Source organism: Plodia interpunctella, chromosome 20, assembly GCF_027563975.2.
Source record: "Plodia interpunctella isolate USDA-ARS_2022_Savannah chromosome 20, ilPloInte3.2, whole genome shotgun sequence".
NCBI lineage: Eukaryota > Metazoa > Arthropoda > Insecta > Lepidoptera > Pyralidae > Plodia > Plodia interpunctella.
Window position 1 is genome coordinate 2,824,311 of NC_071313.1, and position 20,614 is coordinate 2,844,924.

The window sequence follows — 20,614 nt, forward strand, 5'->3', positions numbered from 1 at the left end:
TATAAAGGCTTACCTTCCCATGAGCCAGCGCCACGTGGCCGCGCATTGGTAGCCCACAGCCGCCAGCAGCACGGCAGCCATGGCTGCTAGCAGCAGCGCGGCCGCGTAGTCCACTGCACTCCCGCGCACGCCCGATTGACTCTCCAGGCCCTCTGGCGGCCACGCTCCTGAACAAATTAGGAATTAGATTTTCTCACTAATTCTCAATCAACTCAATCATTTATTAACTGTTTAATAGTTGCTTATTATATCAAAGTTTATCGCATTGTATTTTTTTAGGGTTCCGTACCTCAAAAGTAAAAATCCTTATAGGATCACTTCATTATCCGTCTCTGCACCGTGTACTGAACATAAATAGAACATAATTATACGGAAGCCTCGTTGAGCGAATCCAACTCGCGCAACCGGTTTAGGATTTAAATAAATACATAATTTATTAACGAAGTGTTGTCTACCATTTAGGTTATCTAATTGTTTTTGGTTGCCTTTGAGAATATTGTGAAAAAGTCGGAGCAACGCAAAAGCAAGTGTATTTATCTAGCCTAGATTATTTGAGAATCAAAGAGTAAAAATACTCGTGATAAATTAAAGAAGTTAATTAAACATCCAACAAATATTTGAGCTTTTGTAGCTATCATAAAAATATGCTTCATTAAATCGCTGTTTTCTCTTGGATTCAAATTAATTAGGTTCATAATTACGATTCGGGCGAATATTTAATTAATAAAGTAAATAAGTGGTTGATTCGCTTGGTTAAGGAAAATTCAAGTGTTGTTGCAAAAATGCTAGAATAATATAATACTCATATTTTTCTGTTTTAAACTTTCTTTAGAAAGTATTAAAACTTTTTAGTAATAAATTGGAAAGTAGACCCGATTCTTCCTTATACATACTAATATTACCTATAAAGAGGAAGTCTTTGTAAGTAGAGGGTATTGTACATTGTAAAAATTCTTTTATCAATATGTGGATTGGAATGTTTGGGTGGACATAGGCTATTATATAATTAATTATTAATTTCATTATTTACTTGAATTGATATAATCTGATAATGAAAGCGATTGTTAGAAATTCCTATGTAATTATTAAATTTGCCAAGATACACTGATAAGTTATTTTTAAATGCTTTCGAATCCACTCAAAACCCTGGATTAAACAATAAATTAATTTAAAATGTCGATAATTATTTACTAATGTTTTTAGACCCATTCCAAAACCCGGATTAAACTTTATGCAATTAAATTAATATTTCCTTGTCTTGAAGCTCGTCATGGACTAGTCTAAAAGGTTCGACTCGATGAAAGGGCCTTTTCAGTCCAATAGGTTTCAGGTGGACCTCAAACATTATATAATGTATTTCATTATTATAAAGACAAATAGTAAAATAAATAGAGTTTTGAATTGCGAGGAGCGAATGAGAGAATAAATGGGCGAATGAGAGAAAAAATATAATAAGGGTCGCCCTGTTAGCTTATTTTTTCTATCATTAGTCGATACGCAGTGAGCGCAGCTGACGAATCACAATGCGCCGTTGTGACGCGACGACAACTATATCACAATATAATTGGTTAGCTACGTCTCACTGGTCACTATAGAGTCGATTACCAAATCGACTCTATAGTGAGATGTGAATTGCAAACCACTTCGCCCTTTGATTTTAAGCGTGAGATCTCGTATGCAGCGAAAGTCAAGCAAACTCGTGTCATGAAAGTAAGCGAGAAAATCACGTGTCTTTAATTTTCGTTTTTCTGTTTGGTTTTTAAAAAGGCCACTTTTAGATGGGCTGGAACCATCTGCCCTTGGGACACGTTTGGGCGGTGATAAATGAAGGCGGATTTTACGGCCAACGTGAGGTGACGGCTCGTGGGCGCCGGAACAATTATTTTCAATCATCATGTGCTTAAGTTACTGTTTGTTGCTAAGCAGAATAGTGTTTTCCATCAAATTCCGAGAATCGCTGAGACTTGTGTTTGTTGTCGCTGAGACTTTATTTGTTAGTGAAGAAATTAACTAATTTCTTTCTTACCAAAAAAAACCTTTTGTACTCCGTGGAAGCGAAACTTCTTACCATTTAGTAAGACTAAAGTAAAAGTAAAACCTAGCAGGTGTTTTGTTTCAGAGCATGGTAGTCTTACCACTTCTTTGGTAAGCCAAACCAAGCCCTAAAACAACAACAAAACACATGCTAGTGAGTCTACTCGGTAAGACTAAGAGTGTGTTGCACCAGTCAACTTTGACTTTAACATTACCCTGCACGCCATCGTCCCGTTTAAATAAATCGGCGTAGGTACTTTGCATGACGCACCCTGGGTACCTTCCCGAGTGGTCCTACCAAAAGGTGTTTTGTTTCAAAGTAACCACGTAATCACGTCAAAACGCACGCAGAGTAATCCCCAGTTCATATCCCGCGGGCGTCAGGTGACGGCGGTCGTTAAGACTAAGTACCACGCTACAGCAGGATACTGAAAATCTTGGGGTAGAATGTAGATGAAACAAAATTGTATAATAGCAGTTGCTTTATTCAGGCAGCCAACATCTTACAAAAAAAAATGGTGGTGGATTTTTGTGTTCGATTTTTCAAAATTCTATTTTGGAGTTGGGTAATCGCTTAAACGATGTCTTATGCCAGCGTCACGCTATCGCAGACTTCGTCCAACTTTGACGGATTTGGTTACATTGCTGGTTATTCATTGCGTTTATAAATAAATCACTCATACAAACTACGCAATATTCGGGCATTGGCGTCGGTCTCGATTCGATCTGAGTTTGACGATAGTGTGGAGCCGCCATTAGACGATGGCATAAATAAATGATGATCTCCATTTATCTATGAGAAAGGCCTAAAAACTTAGTTCACAGTTTATAGTTTGGATTTCGTAAGGTATTAGCTACCTCCTAACTATATCAAATTTCATAATTAACGAACATACAAACTTTCACCTTTATAATATTAGTGGGATTATTATATAGTTTATATATTATTCATTACTACACCCGCAAGTTGTGGAAAATACATAAATTAAGTGATAGTCACAAATTATGTTTTTTAACACACTCGATAAGAAGATTTACTTTATTTAATTTAAATACATAAAATTATAGACGTGTCAATCGAGGTAGCCAAAATCATGGAAGCTGTCCACCAAATCTTCAATCTTCTTTTTGAAAAGAGCAACAGATTCACTGTCCAACTGGGAGACTTGCATAGATTGTGATATTTTCTCCACATCCTCAGAATTTAAATTTTTTATCGCCTCTTTCATTTGAGCGGCATCTTCGTTCTTTCTTATTAACATTGACTGTGACATAATTATCATAGCTAAATATAATCTTGAGTGCCTTCGCAGATCAGCGTCAAGTTGTTCTCTGGGGAACACATAATTGGCCTTCAGATCAAAGTTTGCTAGAGAATTATCTAATTCCGTATGGTAATAGTCTAACCATTCGTAGTAATGCTTGCGTCTTGTACCGTAGTCCGTACAATTAAAGATCATGTATTGTAAGTCATTAACGGGACTAACAACCTTGCATAGTTGATAATCGATCAAAACCGCGTCCAATGTGACGTTATCCTGAAAAAAAAATAGGTTTTCAAAAACACGTATTGGGAGATTCTTTATAATATCATTTGTAACAAGCTGTTTGAAAATCCGAACTAATCTGGGATCCCGAATCTTTTTACCCGAATAGTTTTTGTGTTTATCAATATAAACAAAAAATATTTGCATTAGTTAAATTTTATTTTGACTATTATCATTAATAAATTGAATACATGTAAATTAATCAAACATGTGTAAACCAATGTATATTTTTTTAAACTTGCCAATTATTTTAGTCTTGTCAGTCAAGTCAGGTAGATATGGGCTTATGTTTTGATGGCAAAACATTTATTTAATCATCAAATGAAGCATTAATTTTTCATTAATTCACTCGTTGATTTTGGCACTTTATGTAGTGTAGTGGCTAAGCATAATGACAATTTGAAAAATATGTCAGATTTTTGAATTAAGCTCTTATTATTACTAACCTCGATGCGAAACATTACGTTATTAGTCCAGGCGTCGCCATGTGTTATAACTGAATATCTGGAAGTCAGTTCATTTTTGAATATTTTTGTTGAAATTTCCAGAAGTTTAGAGACAGTACCACGCACTGCATTTCTATATCTGTCACTATCCATTAGCGCAAGCGTGTCAGTTTCAATAGAGGAAAAGAATATTTTTGTATCATTATTCTCCAACATCTTTGTAAAAATGTCTCCAAACCTATTTTTGTATGAATCGAATGTGTCAACCTCTTGGTTTTTTAACACAAAAGATAAAGAATGGAATATTGCGAAGTTTTTGAGGATCAGTTTAATACATTCATTCGTCAATGGAGTAAATCGATCGAGCATTTTGAAATTTGATTCTGTGAGATCCTCTAAAAGTATGATTTCATTAAAAGGTTCCATTAAAGCACCATAACATTCAGGAAACCGGAAAGTATCCTCTGGGGATAAGCCAGCAGCACGATGGAGTTCACGAAACTTTGGAAGAACGTCATTGTACATGAAGGACTCGTTTCCAAATACTGTAACAGTACTCATCGTAGCTCGCAACATTTCACTGGTGGGTGCGATCTTTGCTACCATTTTGAATTCCCCTCCATTTTCGAGTTTTGCAATGATCATCTTGACATTTGCAGCAAAATTATCACCGGCTTTCCCAAGTGTTGCTATTGTGACTTTGTCAGCTTTGAGCCCTCTTTTCTGTAGCACTCCAGAAACAAACTCTTGCTGACGCGGCGCCAGGCTCTCAGTTTCTCCTTCAAATATTAATCCCGCCATGTTTCTTCACTTATTGAAACAGATACTAACTAGTATATATTAAAATATCTTTTATATATGTCACAGATATTTATTGATTATTAGATAAAATTATAAATTGAGATAACAGTTGAAATAGATAGGAGCTATACTTACATATTGTTTTTTTGGTAAATAAGAATAATTTATTTGTTTCGGCAAACAAATAAATTATTCTTATTTATCAACATATGACACAGAATTGGATAAACCGTTTCTTTTTATCCATATATATATTTGGATCTGGTACGATATGTCATCATATCCGGTACAAATCTCTTTGAATTAACCACACACGACAATGGATTCACCTTGTATCATACGATATCTGTCGTAGCGTCAGTAATATTATTTTTTGATAAAATGGTCAATCTTAATCTGTTTTGAGTCACGCATATTTTGATTCTATTCGAAAAGTCATGATGATATCATTATATCACGGTAAGTTTGATTAATTGATAATTATAGTAATTTTACAACATTATTAATAATAACCACGTGATTTGGTAAATATTAATAATGAATTGAAATTAATTACTTTTATTGGTTACTAGCTTTTGCCCGTGGCTTCGCCCGCGTAAATTTCCCATTTAACATTTAATTTCCGTGATGACAGGCACCCTTTGTCCTTCATATTTCAAACCATATAATGAGTTTGAGGTGAGTTAATACGAGTAGTTAAAATTTTAAAGGAAAATTTTATTTTATTTATTTAGCTTTTCTTTAAAAAGTTTTTTTATTTTAATTTATTAAATTTATCTAATAAATAAACTTGTATATTGTAGGTAAGTAGGTGTTGAGGCTGAAAAATATTAAATGGAGGACAGAATAACAAACGAAGAGATTTTAAATTGAGTATGAAAAAAACGCAATGATTTAACTTAGTATTGAAAATTTATTTTACAATCAATGAAAAATATATATCAATTCAATCATTCAATATCTCAATTTTTTTATGCATGCTTGGCAATGACCCGTGTGTTTAGATATACCCCTGTTAAAACTAAGGGAAAACATTTTTGTTAGTAACTAATCAGAAACCGCATAGCAGTTGGATCCACGGTCAGATCCAGAAGGTACTCTTGGACTCCTCGCATTGTGAGGAGATTCCTCTCGATGGAGTCCTGACCATCGGTAGCTTGGATCCTAACACCGCTACCAGTGGACTTTTGCCTTTTTATATTTTTAAATATTATTTTTTACATTTAAAAATGTAATAAAGAGAAAAAGAAAAAGAAGAAGATTGTGTTCAAAGTAAAGCACCTACTGTATTTATAATAACTTTGTAATGATTTGTTATATTTACGTAGAAGCTTTTATTACACCCAACAGCTGGATAATTTCCAAGAAATTGTTATTAAATTATTTTCAATTTGATGTTAGGCACACTTCCACGAAAAGGAAGACCTTTCAATAGAGCCGGGATATAATTCCAACAATAAGTAGGTATCGTGTAATATTATTAATTTTATTACTGGCTGTTGTAAGCGGTTCCTATGTAACGTCATGTTGTTTATTTATTTAATATCACATTAAGAGCCATGTCCCATTGCTCAGTCGCACTCGACGTCCGTCGCCGGACAACGCAGAAATTGTATGAAGTTTCGTCGCACGTCAGTGTTAAAACCTATAGAAAATTACGGACATATAACCTGCTGCGTCGTCGCAACGGAGCAAACTGAGTAATGGGGCATGGCTTTAATTCTTTGCATTACAAAATCAAACATATTAATTACATCACAAACTTTCGCATTATTTAGCAAATATTAGTAGGATTAGTTAAATTTGGATTTGTTAATTATTTCATAAATATTATTTATATATTATTGATTTATATATTATTATATTTATTTATATATTTTATTATTTCATATACTTGTTGAAATATTATTTTGGTGTTGATTTTGTGATGGGAAGTCGATTTTTTATCTATATTCCGCTGGCTCGTCGGAATAAACTATTTGAATAAAATTCAATGTATAACGAAATGAAGAGCATTGATAGGATAACTAAATTTCCTTTGCATGTAATTTATAGTCAACACTGTTCGTCTAGCGTCTAGACAGCCATTTTACTAAATGACAATAATATTAAGAATTATATATCTCGGGAAATGGTTATTATTCTAAAATAAAGGAACAGATGTTGGAATAATAACATTAAATTTAAAGAACGTGTCTGCAATATGATGAAGGGAGCCTTCATAGTCGTATGTTTGTGAGCTGTAGCCATTTTGTGCTGCTGTGGCACACAGATGCATGCTTAGTTTTAGGCAAAGTCTAAATCATATTTTTTCTAAATCGTTGTATGTCGAATGTAAAATCGGTTCAGCCGTTCAAAAATTGTAGCGAAATAAATATTGAAAGTCGGGCGTCTTTTAATTTGTCTAATAAATTAAATTGGTACTTTTTTTACTCATTATTTACTAATTATTGTCACGAACTCTCAACTCGTTTACGTCTTGTTGTATATTTTGTCTAACGATATGCTAACATTTTCTCTGTATTTACTTTGGATCTCAGCTCAGAGAGCAAATATCGTCTAATCGATTGCCAAAGTTTAGAACAAATATAAATTAAACTTCAGAGTTCAACGAATTCTGCGTTATTTTATTATTTATTTTTATTACAGGCTTTTCACTTTCACTTCTAATAATAAAGCTGAAGCGACGTGGGAAATTTCAACTCTGTATGTCAACTGGAAGTAAGAGAAATCTAACTTGCAAGATTTGATTACAGACAGACAACTGGACAGGTGAAACTAAATAAAAGCTTGTAAAAATACAGTCCACAATAATAACATACCACACGTCATTATATCACAATTCAGGTATGTAATTTGTGGTGTGTAACATATTATTGGTTTGGTTCCGGCATTCCACATATAACGATCATTTGGATATTAGTTATGTTGTTGCTTCAGGATTCATTTGAAGTTGCTTTGTAATCATTGCTGCTGCTCACTGCTACATTGGAGGTCTTGGGTTCGCTACCCGGTTAGGAAAATGATCTTCTTTATATTGACTTGTCTTGGGATTATATATTGGCATCGTTAAGTGCCATATAAAAGGGTTGAATCTTTTTTGGGGCTGCTCAATCTGTGTCATTTGCTGAAATACATTTATTGTGATTATTATGACGAACTGGGAAAAGCTCATTAAGCTTTAAAACTTCAACCGATGGTGCCTTTGTTACATTATTTAAAACTAGCTATTGCGCGCGGCTTCGAGCGCGTGATATTGCCTCGGGAACAGTGATTTTTTGGAATGAAAGGTAACGTATGTACTTTAATTTGACGACCTCGATGGCGCAGTGGTAAAGTGCTTGCCTCTGAACCGAGAAGTCCCGGGTTCGATCCCCGGTCGGGTCATAAATGATCTTTTTCTGATTGGCCCCAGTTTTGGATGTTTATCTATATGTGTATTTGTTATAATATATAGTATCGTTGAGTATCCCATAACACAAGTCTCGAACTTACTTTGGGGCTAGCTCAATCTGTGTAATTTGTCCTAATATATTTATTATTATTTTATTAATTATATGCATTTTTATAGAGCTGGCTGTTACTGGAATTTGAAGGCAGGCAAAAGTCCCTTTATTTACGATTAGTACATTTGTTTGGTATAAATATGACAAAAGCTACTGTAACCCAAGTTTAACCTCGGATCACTGACTAGAATTTCATAAAAATCGACTTAGCACATTCATTGAAAGCAAGAAACGAAGTGACAGATCGACGGAAAGTCCGACAGTAATATTACGACTAAATGGATAAATAATAGTTATAGCCTTCAGACATTAAAAATTATTATCAAAATAAGTTTGAAAATCACTCGATCGCACATGATTTGTCTAAACCATACCTAACAAATATTTATGCTCCGACATAACCGACCTAACGTTCAACATTAATAAAGCCTGGGGTATTATTTAATCTGTGATAAAGCTAACTTTATTTTGTTAGTTTCTGTTGTAGTTAATCTGAAAATAGTGAGTATTTAATGCTTTCTATTTAGTTAAAACTAGTTACAATTAATATTAGTTAGTGTAACATTAATTAACTTTTCGCTGACAGCTTTACAAACACCACATTTTTGTTATATTTTTATAAAAAGTAATCTTTTTAGTTTCATTTTTAACTAGCCATTTATGTTGGAAAAATCCTCCCCTTATTTCTGCAACCCTTGCCTATTTTTGTTCTATTACTTTACTTCACGGGCCACAAGATTTATTAGTAAATAGCAAATCATAAATAATATTTTTTAATAATAAAATAAATTCGCCATTAATAAACACTCAAGTGTCATTACAGAGAATTTAATCTATTTTTAGTCGAGAATTAGAAATACGATTTCCATTTTACAACTTCTTACGTCGCCATTTTATACAGTGCTGTAAATGTAATAACGCTATATTATGGTTTTCAAATAATATTCAGGGTATCTTTGTGGCTATAGCAGAGCATTTTAAAGCGTTTTCTCAACATACATTTTCGAGTCGAGGTTTAGCTTCTCATTAACCTATCATATGACATTGCATCCTATTAAAGTAACTGAAATGCTATTTTGTTGAATAAATAGGTTACAATATCGCTGTAATAATTGAATGTCGAAAGATAATACTATAAAAATGCTAGTTTGAAGATAAATGAGCAATTCAGTGGCTTTCACAGAGTTATAATAACACTTAAAGTTGCACAAAGAGGATAAAATATACTTTTAAAAGTTAGTTTCGTTGATTCAACGTTTACTCAACATATTAAAGAACTAAGCGATTTTTGCAAAAAAATCTAGATAACTTCTTTTTGATAAATAATAGTAAGAACTTATGACACTTTGCTAGATGAATATTCGATCATTTTCATTTATATATTCCGTGGTACTTACTCATTTAAATGAACATTGAAACATAACACTTATTTTTATGCCAGTCACACATCATCGCCGAACTTACACGCAGATGCGAATGAACGAACATTGCGTGTGAGAGCTTATAATTACATTAACATATGCAGATTCGCCAAACTTTGACGAACTATTTGCTGATAGTGTATTGCAAGCATTAGGTGTATCGAATCACACATCATTTAACTGGCTCAGGTACTCCAGTATCATCATCTATCATATGTGCCTCAATAAAATGTCGGAGTACTTACTCTGAATATCAAGGGAAAATTTGCTTGCTGTCAAAAGTTTTTATACTGCAAAGAAAATGTTCAGTAAATCTAGCGTAAAATCGTATTAATCCTGAGTAATTATTATCTTTTAAAAGGCTAGCTGAGATAAAAAAATAGATGATCTTTAAATTTTTAGGGAGAACGTTAATAGGAAGCTATTCAAAACTTTCGGTTTTTATTCTGAAAGTCTTTTTTCTATATTGAATTAAGTTAAAAATGGTCACAGTTAAATACAAAAATAGCACAGATTTTTTTTATTTAATTTATTTTTCTCACAATAGTCAATCAATTTACAATCTGCAATTTAGAAGGCCATCGTTAAAATTTTCATTTAATTTTTACAACCTCTGCGTGATAAAATTTTATTTATAAAAACAGAATCAGGACCATAACATTTAAAAGGTTAATGGAGGTCATTGGCCTTGCAGAAGCGAATGGTCTGTAACGAGGTATAGCAGGCGCGGGAGGCAGATTAATAGGCGTTTGTACGGTCAACGTCAATTTGTTCGAATTTAATGAAAATTCCTCTTTACAACCGTCGCATAGAGATTCATGCGGTACCCTGACCTGCAGCTGACTGTATTTTGGAATTCAGTCATATTCAGAAATTATTTACATCATAAAGTTTGTATAAATGATACTAAACTCAATATCGAAGTTTATTTATTTCATATATAGGATATCATATTATAAAACAAAGTCCTCTGCCGTCTGTCTGTCGGTTCGCGATAAACTCAAAAACTTCTGCGTGGATTTTCATGCGGTTTTCACCAGTGATAGTGTGGTTCCTGAGGAAGGTTTAGGTGTATAATTTATTATCTTTTTACCAGAGCAAAGCCGGGGCGGGCCGCTAGTATAATATATAATTACTACTATAGACTAATAGAAGCCAAAACATTGTTTTTATCTGTCTGTCTGTAAGTTTGTTCGCGCGTCACGCAAAAACAACTAGATGAAATCGGATGTAGTTTTTACTGTCTGATTTAAAATCTGGTATAGGTTTAATCGCGATACGTTGCTTAGATATTGAGAATAATAAGTTATTAGGGGACGCACGAAATTAACGCAGACGAAGCCGCTGGAAAAATCTATTTCCAGTAATACCTGTGAAAAATCTACATAAAACCAACATTGGGTTTTATGTAGTTATATTACACAAATACCAAAAACTTATAACCTTCACATTTCAAAACTCCACAAATTGAACATTTTTCCGCTATGTTTTAATGTTTTCACCTTCACGGTCTACGTAATGCAAAAAAATAGCTCGTTGTATATTCTGTCATTAAAATGCATAAAGTAATACCTAGTATATTTTTTGCACATTCCTAGCTTCATCCATGGCTGTGACGCATTAATGCCTGGGCTACACTTTAAAAATAAACCTTTATAACGATTCGCCTATGATTTTAAAGACCGGCTCAGTTAAGCCAACCCTCTTGGGAAAGCTATGGTTGCTTTATAGTCGTCAATTGTTTTGATTCCTTTATCGCCTTGTACGGCTTCCAAGGGAGCATGTGGAGTGGTCCTATTCGAAGGTTGGAACCACTTAGAAATAAATCAAAAGTAAATTACGTGGTATGAGTATCACTATTTAAACTTACCTGAATATGATTATATGGACAATAAAATAAATACCAGGGGTGTCACACTCGAGTTGCCTGCTTTGTGGTCTAGGGTTTTTTGTCACAGTGTCCTGTAATTATACTGCCTCTCCCTCTGTAAAACCGGAACAAAACAATGCAAGCACACCCGCTTAGTGGCTAAAACAGTGTGAACTGACGGCTTTTGTATCAAGGTTTTTCTATGAGAAATATAAATAAATAAATATAAATATATACGGACAAATCACACAGATTGAGCTAGCCCCAAAGTAAGTTCGAGACTTGTGTTATGGGATACTAACTCAACGATATTATATTTTATAACAAATACATATATAGATAAACATCCATGACCCGGGCCAATCAGAAAAAGATCATTTTCCATCATGACCCGACCGGGGATCGAACCCGGGACCTCTCGGTTCAGAGGCAAGCACTTTACCACTGCGCCACCGAGATCGTCAAATATATATATCTTATGACACTCATACGTATAATATTCACAATCACAAGTCTTAAGTTAATACATCGCCGTGTGTAATCAGCTTACCAGTTAAATTAGAAAATTGTTAGCACGAGCGAAACTAACTGGGTTTAGTATTGCTGCGAACTCGTCCTTGCAAAAGTGGGTAAATTAACTTGCAAATTATTCTCTGATTCTAGATAATTTTAACTCGTTTGTTTGTATATTAGCGTGGTTAGTTATTTGAGTAAGATGAGTATGCTATGAGCTGAAAAGCAGCTACTTATTCCGTTTTTTATTTAGATTTTTATAGGAAGTGCAAGAATCTGCTAAACTCAAATGAAATTTCGTGTACAGTTCAACAATACAAGAGAAGAAGAAAAGGAAGGTAAATCGATATCGACTCACATTTTTTACACAGTAACAGTGCATCGGACTGCAGTCAAAATGAATCAGATATATTTTTTTATACTTTATCAATCCCATTTCCCATAATTTGCTGTCATATTTACTCTCATCAATCAATTACTATATAGTTATATAAAACCGTAGCTGACTTCAATAGACGCACTGAAACTGGGCGAGACACTTCTTGGGAATAGGAGCACTAAGACAGGATTTTCCAAAGTTCCAGGGGAACGGAAAAAAATATTTTTTTTATTGCATACGAAGGCGCGAGGATAAGCTTGTATACTAAATATGATAATAAGTAAAACATCAATGTATCGCCGGTTGACTGTAAGAGATACTTCATGGGATAAGTCCGTCGTTGTGCAAAAATACAAGGGAGTTAACTTTAATTTATGTATAATTAGCGGCCCGTCCCGACTACGCTCGGGTAAAATCACAATAAATGATACAACTAAACTTTCCTATTTATCACGCTATGAATCCGATTAAAAATAGGTCCTGTAACTTTTGAGTTTATCGCGTTCAGAGACATATATTGTGATATTTTTTTTTATAATAAAGGATATATTTATTTTCGTATAATAAAGTTATTAAGAACTAATATAGAAAAGATAAATTTAAAAGTAATAATAGAAAGCCCACTCGTATCATCAATTACCTACTCAGACGAAATGTTCATTTCGGTAAAAGGACGAATTGAGGACTTGCTCATAATACGCTTGTTATACAGGATTCCCTTCTAATCTAACGAGGTGGGAACATCAAATGCTTCTCACTTAACATTATTTAGCTTTTATTTTGTCAGGCCTCTGTATTTTTAGTTGTTTATTTATTGTACACAATACATAGGTGCACATGGTCTCAGTATGAGGAGGAGCTTTTTGCCATTTAGAGTGAGATGCACCAGTTAACTTTGACGGAGACTAACGTGCGCGCCGCCGTCATTTAAAGTCAACATCAACGCACCACCATTAAAATTACATGTTATTGATGGAGCGCAGTCGTTCTATAACATTTTTGCCCAAGCCACTAACTTATGAACAGCTTTATTGACAAGCAGTAACTATGTCAATAAAGCGCAGGCATCGACGATCAATGGCAGCAGAAGAAGCCGGGAAAATGAGAGAGAGAGAGAGAGAGAGAGAGAGAGATTTTAATTTATCGTCACGCCAAGAAGTAGAAGACATAGGTTTAAGAATCGTGTAAGTCGGCTACACACCTACGCTTGTTAAGTAGGCTAGACTAAAATTATAAATACAAACTAATATTATAAACTACTGTGTAGGTGACAGCAGTTTATAATATTACTATATAGTTATATAATTTGTTTTATCTAATACAGAAGATTATTTAATTTAGCAAGCATACAATTAAATATTCACTCGGCTAGAACGCAATTTTAATAACACAAAATAGTATTGTTATGAAACAAAACAGAATCGCGTACACAAACTCCAAACAATATCAAATTCCGGATCGGAAATCACTATCTGTGAACCCATCTGTTCGATAGAATTCGAGCTCAAATGAAGCTAATAAAAAGACAACAGCATTTCCAAAGATAACTGACGTCACGCAAGCGGTCAGTCGCAAGATCACAATCTGTAAATTATTAAGATTCATATCTCAACGCCTCGTCTGCATTAGGGCTTTGCGTCCCTAGTCCCAATGAATCAAAATTCAAATTCTTTATTCAACTAAGGATGATAGACATCACTTATTCATATCAAAATTAATGAATGGTATTATAGTTTATTTTCATAAAATACACGTAAAGTACACGTTCAGATGAATTACTGCTATCTACCGAATGTATCTATTGAAACGCTGGTGGTGTACCTAATGGTTAAGACGTCTGTTGATCGAAAGGTCCCAGGTTCGAATTCTACTTGTGTCACACGAGTTTGTATATCAATCTGACTCATGTACAGTAGTTTCCATCGACCACCACTTGCTTCCGGTGAAGGAAAACATCGTGAGGAAACCTGCACTCTAGTTGATTATTAACTTGTGTGAAATGGAGAAAGAAATGATATACCACTCCATTAATAGTACCAAGAAAGTTGCTGTGTGTGTTTCATTCCACGTTATGACCACTACCCGCAGCCATTAGGAATACGTCTATTAAATGGACCTTCCATTTAATACGTTTTACAATTGACAATAATATAACATCATTATTAAAACTTTCATTTAATCAATTAATGTGTTAAAACACAAAATATCAATAATTTGATCGCTTTCCCTCGGGCAATGAATAAACTTGCAAACGAGCGTATAATTCAGATAAATCATGGCCGAAAAGACATCAATCACTGTCTCACTCATAATAAGATTAACAAAGCTATTGTAAAACTCAATACTTGTTATGAACAAACTTTTTTCGGCGCCGAATTTCGAGTACAGTTACATGGAAAATTATTTTTGTGGGGGCACGGTTTTTTCCACCGCAAGTTCCTTTTCTCGAAGCAATTCAGGGGTTCGAAATTCAGGCAATTTCGAACTCTAATAACATCGTTGTGGATTTTCAGTAATTAAGCAGGTATTGTATAAACAGGCCATCGCATGAAAATAATGTATCTTATATTAGTAATGCATATTATATTAGATTGTTTAGTCTATGGCGCCCCACGCGATTGAAACTCTCGTCTCCAAAATGAATGTGTAATTTTTCCAAGCGGCTCATCGGATGACATAATTCCGTAGTGTTGTATGATGTGAAACATACTCAACAATCTAATCATGCGATGGCCAAGTCGATCTATTTATTTGAAACCTAAAAGATTTTTAATATTGATATGATAATGACTTATGTAATTAACTCAATCAGAAGGTCCCTTAAGTAGGGACTAAATAAATTATTCGTCTTGGTATTACATGGATCTCACAACTTTTTACGGTAGAAAAACTGAGCTGCGAGACTCGAGTTTTTTACAGCATGTTTTTAATGGCATTCGTATTTTCGTCAAATTGGAAGTGGAACTTTTTTTTTCATATTAAGAAAATCCATAATATGAAGCTCCCTTATTAGGGGGAAATCTAGGGTACACCATTAGGTACACTTGATCAAACGAATTAACTCCACTTTCTTACAAAAAAAGAATGAAACGAAAGATATTACTTATTTTTCTTTCTTTCTTTTCACCATTACTATTGTATATTCTACGAATTAAAACTTTGTATCACATTTCATGAGCCAAGGTTTTGCCTCTGGTGTCAGCTGTATTGTTTATAGTGTCTAGTTTTAAGGTTAACTTAACGTCTTTAATAAAAATAATTAGTTAATATAAAGTGTAGCCATCTCTATGTGCAGACACTAAAATAAACTTACTCGACCAAGTACCGTCGAGGTAATTACGAGAAGGGGTTTGAGGTGTTGAACTTTAGGACTGCGGTGTACGCAACCCTTTTCGGAGATAATTTAGTTTATATATGAAACAGGACACTACCATCATCTCAGTGGCTAGCTCAAAGACTTTACCTATACATATGTTGTGTTATATATTTAAAGCATTTTATAATAACAGTCAATTAAAACTAATCGTTTTACTAGTATATGTGAGATGACTGAAATTATAATGCTTGTAAAACATATAATATGAACTAAACTACAAATCAAATATTAGTATCCCAAAATAAAACATATGATAGATAGATAGATAGATAATCTGTTTATTTATATCGAGGACACACAATATACATTTATGATACAGTAAACTATTAAAATTAAGGACAGATACAAAAGAAACATTCTACATAACTATACAATCATGTGCCGCAGCGATATAAAAGGGCAGTATCTCAGTGCATATTCTGCTCAACAAAGAAAGCAGGGCACTGGTTTTCAGATACCACCAGAGGGTACACGGAGTTTCACGCATATCGAAGACGGTCGCGCCATAGTAATTATATAATTAATGATACACACTTAACACATTTAAAATAATAACATTGCTAATATTATGAAGACAATAGGAAGTAGACTAAACGAATACGAATTCAATTTAAACCGAAACTAACACAATAGCACCAGACAAATACAAGCCACTCGTCACACGCCACACAACGAGCAGACATCACCACCAGGCAACTAAGTTGCTTTTTGGGTTTCTAAAATAAACGTCTTAAATTGTTTTTTGAAAGTTGATTTCCTGGATGATTATGATAAAGTATATTGCTAATAATATATATCATATATGTGTATAGTTTTCATAGATCACTTCACTTACATCCTGTGACGGAAAATATCGTGAGACCACGCACACTGGTTGAGTTTAGCTGATGCTAACTATCTGTGTAGATATTATAGTTAGTATCAGCTAAACTCAACCATATACTCAAATAATAGTAATAAGCGTTTGTGAGTTTGTATGTTTGAGGCGGGTAATCTTTGAAACTACCGAACCCATTTCAAAAATTATTTCACCATTAGATCGGTCCATTATTCAAAATTGCTATAGGCTATTTTATATCTCAAAACTCAAAACAAAACTCTGGAAGCGAAGCCCCGAGCAACTTCTAGTTATATATACTTTATTTGCTTTATCTAGTTATAAATAAAAGTCAAGATTCTCACTGAATGTGTACGATTTATCTCTATATATTTATTTAAAAAAAAACTTTTTAACAAAACAAATATATTTTTACATTGTTCTAAGCTTCTATTTTTTTCATCAACAAGCCAGACCTATTACAATAATCGGCTTACGTCCTAACCACGACGACATCACTACAGGTGAGCTACAATGCTCGTAGTCTAAGCAATCACATCATATTGTAACTTATATTCCGCCTGTACTGGAAATTTAATAAAAAATTCAAGCGTGCTTAATATAAGTTCTTTTTTTCAGTTTTATAGATATTTCTATTTAAGATATATCTAATAAGACTTACTGATTACATATATAAATGTCTAAAAAAACTTGAGAGCTTTTTTATAATTTCGCACAATATTATAAAATAATTCTATTCATAACATTATTGAGTCTGATGTAATAATTTCGTATATGCGAAGGTGAAATTTTGGATTAAGTAATTTATGGGTTTGTTTACAAAGGTAAGGTTATTAATTAGCGAGTGGAAAAGGGTAGTTTTAATCTCGAACAGCCCAGGGGATAACGACCATGTTTAGGACGCCATAGAATAGATCACGTAAAATCATGAAATGAGAAATAAAAAGATTATGGATATCATACATTATGAGTATATAAATCATTCATAACTACTTTTATAATGTAATAGCGTTCTAGTGTTAATAATATAATTGTTATAATATTATTGTAAATTTCAATTCTCACTGTCGAATCGATTCGTAGTGAGATGCAGCGAACCAATAACATTGCGGTGTGATTGCCGTCGCGTCATAATGGCGCACTGTGATTGGTTAGCTGCGTCTCACTGCAAGTAGACTTAATTGTGAGGTGTAAATAGCAAAATCGCACTACACATACTGATTAACGAATAAAATGCACACCAATGAACATAACAATTTACGTATGTGCAGATTTCCTCATCATGTTTTCCTTCAAGGAAAGCAAATCGTCTATGAATGCTGCTCACTATACATGTGCTATTAGATGTAGGTAGTCATACAAGTCATTTCAGATGCCTTGGGGTGACTTGAATAAAAGCAAAAGGCTAGTTGACAATTTTTTGTTTTGATAGTTATTAGAAGGTCCATATATTTATAGAATCTCCAGTGAATAAAATACTAAATAAATATAAATATTACTAAATAAATAAATATAAACAAACATTTTTGGATTCGTCCAAACATAATATGTTGGCAACAAAAGATATGTTTATTTGACAGCTACATTAAATATTACGTTATGGTAATGATTTGTTAATAAAAGTTGTTACAAAATTTTAGTTATTTATGATGGTTGAATGTGTTTTTATAATTTCATATTTTTTAAAAATTCTCTTTCCAACCAATTTTAAATCTTCGTATATACAGCTACATTGTTATATAATTTTGTATATAAAAGACGCTCATCACGGATCTTTCGATCAAAGATTAGCTTAATCGCGTAAAATAGAAATGTAACCCAATAATTTCTTATTAATTTAAGGGCAAGCAAGGGACGTAAATATCCGGTTAAGGAAAACTTCGTGAGGAAACCTGCACACTGGTTGATTCTTATTAACTTGTGTGTGAAATGGAGAAGGCAATGGTAAACCACTCCATTAATAATGCCAAGAAAGTTGTTGTGTCTGTTTCATTCCACGTAATAACCACGACCTTCAGCCATGAGAATACGACTATGAAGAAGAAGAAGAAGGGATGAAAAAGCTTATACTTTATAAAGAACATTACACCAAAGTGAACAACTTCCTTAGACTATAATCACGATAATGCTACTTGATTGTTTTGCAGTCGTTGAATTGCAGGGCTACGAGAGTTCGTAGCTCGTAGCTCCATCGCTACGAGGTTACAAACACCGCTACGATTGTACGTAACGAGATGTAAGTGGCCACAATTTAATTTCAGTAACGTTGGAGAAGCTCCTGTACTGACTTAATTTACTACGTAATAATATTAACTTCTTAAAACCGTTTAAACATTATTCGTTCCCAGTTTCCATTAAATTTCATTGTGCTTTGTATACGAAATGAAAATACACGTACTTTAATTTTCTCGTAAATGAATGTTATTTCCATGTATTTAACAACGTATAGGAGACAAAAGCAGTATAATTTTGCTATTATAATAATTTATTTTCATTATCTAATAATAAATACTTTCTAATAAAATCTTTCATTTAGAATGGCATAAATAGTCATGATTGTTTTTTATTTTTCGCTATAAAATCTATGTAGTATAGAATAGTAATTATTGAGAGTCTTTATGGGATTAATGACGACCTCGATGGCGCAGTGGTAAAGTGCTTGCCTCTGAACCGATGACCGATCCCCGGTCGGGTCATGATGGAAAATGATGATTTTCTGATTGGCCCGGGTCTTGAATGTTTATCTATATATGTATTTGTTATAAAATATAGTATCGTTGAGTTAGTATCCCATAACACAAGTCTCGAACTTGCTTTGGGGCTAGCTCAATCTGTGTGATTTGTCCTAATATATTTATATTTAATATATATTAATAGAAGCCAGAACATTATTTTTCTATAATCTTGTCTGTGTGTTTGTTTGCACACCGCGCAAAAACTACTGGATAGAATTAGATGCGGTCTTCTCACTTGTATAGTGTATAGTTTAACATAAACTCTATAGGTTTCATCATGATACGTCGCTTAGAACCCGAGATATTGGCAATAATAAGTTATGAGCGGACGCACGAAATAAACGCAGGCGAAGCCGCGGCTAAAGCTGGTAAATTTATAAAAAAATCATCCAGACTTTAGGAGTCGCTTAGAAATATTAGTAAAGCCACATATAATACTTTATTACCATCCCATTTTCCATACCAATGGACTTTACCAATATTCAGTAATGAATGTCAACTGGAATTCAACCGTATGTTGTACTCAAGAAGGTACATACTTAAGAACATCGTTTTCAAGTGATTGAAGCAACGTGGCCTTGTAAGAGCGGGCGTGGAATATTTATTAAATCTCTCATGGCACATAGACACGAGAGATTTCATAAACAAAAGACGTCAGTCAAAATAATTTCGGTGCTATTGTACATTTTTCGGTTTTAAAACTATGCATAATTTTTTCAACGAAAAAATTAGTCGAAATTATTTTTTTAAAGCATTTATTTATAATTAATAGGTTTGTATAACAAATATTTTAAAATATCAGAATGTTAATAGATTCTTGTATACTATGTATGATATATCAACAAGTACCTATAATTATGTCAACGGTCGGTTACATACCTAAGATCTAGCTTAACTATAAGTATTATAAAAATATTATAGAAATTGCCTGTGGTTATTACACAATATTTAAAAAAACTTACTACTTGGCTTTATACAGAGATTTTATTAATTTTTGTAGATACATATACTTCATCGAGACTGGTTTTTTTTTGGTGGGAATCAAAATCAAATCATCTATTCAGAAATTAGGCCTTCACAGGCTCTTTTTCACGTCATGTTCTAAATTAAATGATATTTACCAAAGATACAAACTACTAGCATTTCGG

At 33.4% G+C, this 20,614-nt stretch overlaps 2 protein-coding genes across 3 annotated transcripts in view; both read right to left on the bottom strand.

Annotated features, from left to right (window-relative positions):
* Positions 1 to 20,614, bottom strand: part of LOC128678548 (synaptotagmin-10-like) — a 69,120-nt gene that overhangs the window by 32,316 nt on the left and 16,190 nt on the right. The window contains exons 1-2 of one of the 2 annotated variants that reach the window (XM_053760140.1): positions 290 to 378; positions 14 to 167 (exon numbers count right to left, since the gene is read on the bottom strand). In XM_053760140.1, the coding sequence (XP_053616115.1) occupies positions 14 to 81 (68 nt within the window). In that variant the 5' untranslated portion in view covers positions 82 to 167; positions 290 to 378. Of the gene's footprint in view, positions 1 to 13; positions 168 to 289; positions 379 to 20,614 lie in introns of those variants that run through there. The other variant, XM_053760139.1, reaches the window with a different exon arrangement.
* Positions 2,766 to 4,865, bottom strand: LOC128678549 (uncharacterized). The gene is made up of 2 exons (XM_053760141.2): positions 4,028 to 4,865; positions 2,766 to 3,572 (listed from the first exon to the last, which is right to left on the bottom strand). Exons 1-2 carry the CDS (start codon positions 4,826 to 4,828, stop codon positions 3,108 to 3,110), a joined length of 1,266 nt encoding a protein of 421 aa, XP_053616116.1. The 5' UTR covers positions 4,829 to 4,865; the 3' UTR covers positions 2,766 to 3,107.